This window comes from Opisthorchis viverrini, assembly GCF_000715545.1.
Source record: "Opisthorchis viverrini unplaced genomic scaffold opera_v5_98, whole genome shotgun sequence".
Lineage (NCBI taxonomy): Eukaryota > Metazoa > Platyhelminthes > Trematoda > Opisthorchiida > Opisthorchiidae > Opisthorchis > Opisthorchis viverrini.
Genome location: NW_008751755.1, coordinates 1,332,977 through 1,338,501, shown reverse-complemented (window position 1 = coordinate 1,338,501; position 5,525 = coordinate 1,332,977). Strand labels below are relative to the sequence as shown.

The 5,525-nt window shown below is 46.9% G+C and overlaps 1 protein-coding gene across 1 annotated transcript in view; it reads left to right on the top strand.

Annotated features, from left to right (window-relative positions):
• The window catches only part of T265_05328 (hypothetical protein), a gene marked incomplete at both ends in the record, with an annotated part of 95,938 nt that overhangs the window by 73,108 nt on the left and 17,305 nt on the right, over positions 1-5,525 (top strand). Inside the window, one exon of the mRNA XM_009170311.1 lies at positions 4,576-4,690. Coding sequence (XP_009168575.1) covers positions 4,576-4,690 — 115 coding nt within the window. The remainder of the gene's footprint in view (positions 1-4,575; positions 4,691-5,525) is intronic.

The window sequence follows — 5,525 nt, the reverse complement described above, 5'->3', positions numbered from 1 at the left end:
GAACTTAATTAGGCGGGCTTCTTCCAATTGGCTTTTACAAATTGTGTAGTTTTGAGTACGAACGGTTCTGGATATCTGTTCTGCGTGGATGTGCGTCCAAACCGTTGGAGGACCATATCTTCAGAGTTCCCTCAGTCAATAATCCAACTGTTGCAACTATGATCATATTGAAGGAAGAATATATAGTCGTGAACCACATCACCTGGAATGGAATGATATGGTCTTTATTGATGGGAGAAGGCCTGCTGTAGATAGCCGAGATGGAAAAGTGTGCTCGAAAAGAAGACATGGGCCTCCGTCGCGAAGTTCGCATTGCTGGTCACGTGATTGTTTGAATCGAGGTTTTCACAGACGGGACAACTCAACTGGCGTTTCTGACAGGAAAGTAGATAGCCGATTCGTGAATCAAGACAGTGAGAGTAGATTTCGGCCTCTTTTGATCCCTGAAAACCGTCTGGGACCTATGATGTTTCATGACAATAATGCGATAATGCGCACAACCACAATACTGCACCAATCGGTGGCTGGTGTTTCGTAATAACATGGTCACTTGTTGGCCCTCTGGCAGACCGGAATCAGATCGTATCCATAAGGTCCACAGTTTTTTTAGCAAAGCAGGTTTATGCGAATAGTTGTTTATTTCGTAGGATGAGTGATTTATGCAGTCGAACGAAATTCGGTCAACAGTGCACCCGGACAACATGTTTCAGTCGTAACTTATAAAGGTCATCGTGCTTTTAGATCAGGAGAGTGTTTTCACTAGTTTTCTTCCAAGTGTTCTCCACAGCATTTTGCACCCTCCCGGCTCATTGTTCGCGATAAACTGGTTTAAGTAGAAAGTGCGTTCTACAGGGTAACCGCTTCGGAATTTTCCTAAGCACTGGGCGGTTCTGGGCAAACGGACTGTGTCTAATCCTACTGTGTTTGAGTCCACGGCGAAATTGGTTCTCCTTTCACGATTGCGGATTCGTGCTGGAACAGTATCATGAGACAGTACTGTGGTTGTGGATGGCATCTTGAGCGGTCACGCATCTTTTGAGAAGCAAACAATCAAGTCCCTGTTGAGGAGCCGGGGTCTAGCTGGGAGAGTACGCTCAGCTATAGACAGCTTTGGGGCAAAATTCGATCTTTTCGATTTCTAGTCCATGAAAGGTGAGTAGTATGATTCTCACAAGAAAAATTATTATTTCCGGTGTGGTTGTGTCCTCCGAATTTTCGGGAGTATTTATTGCATATCTGGATTATCTGGTTGCCGACTTAGTTTGAAGTTCCTAAAATCAAATTACAGACTTGTCACTAGAGACACAAAGTGGCCACATAATCCCCCCTGCCCACAAACTCTCATTTGCGCATTATTCTGGATGCTGTTTACGTTCCTGCTGGACTCATGCCAGTTGTGAGAAACCACACCTATTCCACTGTGCGTAATTCAGTAACTCGCGTGGCTCGCTACACAAAGTTTCACCACCCACAAATCCCCCGGCTTCGTGGTTATTGCCAGACGAGTGTCGGTGTAAAACGTCCAACCAGAATAGACTTCTATAATTAATTATCTTGGTACCCGATGTAGATGTAATTTCGTCTGCTGCTGCTGTTCCGTAGTCGTCGTCTGGTTACCAGCTTGTGTTGGGATTTTGCGCTCGCAATGCCAGCTTTTGCGTGCACGCGCGTGGACCTTGTCCTTCACGCACCGGTGCACATCTTCTCTGGTGTGTTGGTGTGCGACTGCGATGTTTTCTCCCTTCTGCCACGTCACGGATGAATCACCGTTGCATGCAGCAGCGTCGCCCCATATCACGTACGCACGCACGACGCACGTGCGCTCATCGCCATGCTTTATGGCGGCAGTTCAATCGATTCTGTTTGTTTGCGCGTTCTTCCTCCAGTCGGCCGTCCCATGCACCCGTGTTTGTTTCACGGATTGACTGACTCTTGCATTTTGCTTGCCCAGTACCCGTGACTTTCGTTGGCATAACAAATCTGAACTGTTCAAGGAGTCAATCAGCTTGTTCAACGGATAGCGCGGTATGATCTGGTCTGGTGAAAAAAACACCACATTGTACTCGAACGCTTAGGGGTTAGATGAGCACATAGAGGTGATGTAATCCATTAAAGTAGGTTGCTATCCAGGTGTTTATGTGAGATATTGGGGATTGATTCCGTCGTATGTGTCCGGTAAAGCTAATCGTTCGGTGCCATGCCACCCTAAGGAAGCACAAGGGCTGGGGTAATGCCAGGTTGCCCAAGCTTAGATGGGGGAAGTCGAGAGGCAGAGGTCGGATTCGAACCACGAACCTTGTAAATTCGTGCTCTAACCACAACAATCTCGCCCCGGGCAGTCACAGCAGGCGAGATCGAGGGACACATCGAAGTGATTGAATTGACCAGCTCATGAATCGACCCCAGTAGAGACCGTAAGTAGCCGTTTGTGGAAGGTCGTGAGTAAAGCATAGAAGTTTTGTTTTCATATTATCCCATCCAAGGATTTCCCCAATGGGGACACAGTCACCTTGCTCCTTTTTGACTGGCCCTTCAGCGCCTCGGTTTACAATCAACAGGACTTTTTAGGACTCTTTTAGGGCGGTAACTTGCCTGATGTCGCCAAAATGGAGTTGCATAACTGCCATCGAAAACCTTGGGAATGAAGTCTCACAGAAAATCGCGGATTTCAGGACTGCTGGTCTGCAGTATGTATAGGGACACTATTATATTCGCCGTTCTCCGAAGATTAATGTCTACTATACCACATTGCGCACCGTTCCATCTTTTTGGGCTAGGGCCGGAGCAACGTGAATGAGTTTCCACAGGATTAGAAACGGAGGCCTTTGATTCCAATTCGGCCTATCCGAAGGTATTCAATACAGCTGACTGGCCAAGCCTCGAATAGGCATTGGTTCTGTTGTATCTTGTCACCTTCCCTGATGCTACCGGGGTTACAGTCAGAAGACAAGAAGGCGACCAGAAAAAACTGTGTACTAATGCAAATACAGCGTTCTATTTATATCATTCACTTGTGACCGTTCTTGGTGGTCGATCTGTTCCCAACCAACCAGTGTGTCTCCTGTACACCCTCACCGGTTCTCGAGCCGTTGTTTTCTTCGTCCACGGTTAGTCATAGATGACCGTCTGTGCGCTTGAGTTCAGAGTGTGCATGTTGCCTTGGACATCAGGTGGGCGTGAAATGCATGTGCACCTTTTCTACCTTGCTCCGGCACATGGTGAAGTCGGACGTGATTCAGACGCGTGGGTGTGCTCATACGGCACTGTTTCACCACACGATTGTTCCGCTGCGCACACAGTATTCGCACAATGGAGTCGAACTTTCGAAATTTATGACGTGTCCCCGATGGACCAAAGCAATCGGGCAATTGGGTTGAGAGTGCCAGTCCAAACTTTTAAGCCACATTTAGGCATCTCAGGGTCTCCGCGATGCCGGGAAATTATTCCACAAGACTTTTCAGCCAGTGAACACTGAAACTTGGTGAGCTGCAAAAATATGAACGTAGATTAGGACAGTTTTTGGTTTGAGCACATACGCAACAAAATGCAACATTTTGACGCAATAGGTTTTACTCCACTCGTAAAAGTTTTGCAGCTGAAAGCATTGTGCGGATAATGGGCACCCAGTAGGCTGATGCGCAGCCGTGTTAGGTTCAGAGCTCCTGTCTCCAAGGTGCATTGTCACATTGCGGCCTGACAGAGCAGTAACAGTCGAACGAATACTCAGAAGCTGAATTTCGACTTTCCAGTGAGAACCAGGATCTCGACACAGGTTCACCACTCATCCGGAATATGGCACCCAACATCTAATAGCAACTGGTACTTGGGTGCGGGTTTCACCCATATTTAAGTCGATTTGCCGATAATCTGTTTGACGATAAACGGATTATCGAGCACTGCGTGGACGTAAAACACTACTACTGAAAACTCTTCAACAACTCACGGCTGGTTTCATCCTTCTTGGGGCTCATCAAGTAGGCGCAGTCCCCAAGTTTGAGAAGTAACACCTTTTCGGTGCACAGCTGCCATGCCACTCAAAAAACATGATGGCTGAGATACTGCCAGGGTCATCGAGTAACCAATCTTCTCGTTACATAAGATGGATTTGAAACGTCGATTTCGTCAACTCTGTATGCTTGAAAACTGCGACATGTGCGCCATTGCACGTGGCTGGTGACAACAACGAACCAGCACTCACTCAGTGAGTCAAAAAATGTACGGTGCTGAGAACTTCACCTTTCATGTGTCACTACACCGGTTGAGTTGGTTGTGACACGTGTCACGAATGCCTACTCAGTATCTACCATGCGCCTTCTATGAGCCTTCTTGGGAAGGGTTTGGAATAAAGAACGGTATCTCCAAGATCTCTCTTCAGCATGACTGATTGTAAGATGCATTCAGCCAGATCCAGATGCACGCAACCAGATTCACAACCAGTCCCAATAAAGTGAACCGATATTTTGGCCCCCATTGTCACCTGATCACACGTAACATAACTACTGATCCATGTGTCATCGCAACTTACGGTTCCCCCGCGTTAATTCCCGTCAAACTTCCCTACTCTTTTCCTCTCAGACCCCATGGATTCGGACCTACGGATGGGGAATCGATCTACTCCTATTTCAGTCAGCAAGATATGATACAGCCCAATTCACATCAACCGCTCAATCCGCTTCCCGAGGAAAATCAGGTATGTACTCCATTTTATTGTCACCCACAGATCGACAAACCAACTCGCTTGAAGAAGTAGTTTTGTTTGTGTCTTTGCCGCTCACTCAGTCTTTTTACACTTTAGGTTTACTGTGTCTCCTGTGTAAGGGCAAGTCCGATCTCATGCATGCACTTTTCTTCGAGACCGTTCTTCCTTTGTAAACCCTACTTCTGATGTGGACGGCGTCCCGTGCGTGTATTTCGGTTACCCACTCCAGTGATTCGCGTGAAATTCACGTATGCTTTCCGCCGCGGTCCCAAATACTTTCCTTGCCAGTCTCATTTAGATCGAAAGGCCCGCACGAGAGAATGCTTGCAAGTGATGTATATCCTGGATCGCTTTCATCTTCTAGGTTGCCGATCGGATCAGTGTACGATGTAAAAACGGACCAAGTAGATGTAGTAGCTTCATCATCAGGGGCAGCAATGTTACTGTTTACTCTGATGCACCATTGTATTGCCTTCAGGGTCTGTAAGTGGCCACTAACTGAATGCATATCTGTATATGAACTGGTTTTATGAGGCTGTACAAAGCCAGTGGTAGACAGTAAGCTGTACGTAGAACTGTTCCATCCTGTTGAAGACTGCCTGTGTAATGGTGCATGCTACTGATGAAGCATACAAGTAGTCTATTGCCCAGTGTCCAGGCTCCACTCCCGTATCTGACAGAAGGTGAGAGTCACTACGAAAATTAATGACCCGCTTTGCAGTGCTCGTTTGTTCAACAGTCAAAGAATACCCAGGAAAGTTAAAGAGGACGCTTGGGAATATTAACTTTTCAAAAACTCTGTGCGTGTGGGTTGTTACTTTTGAGC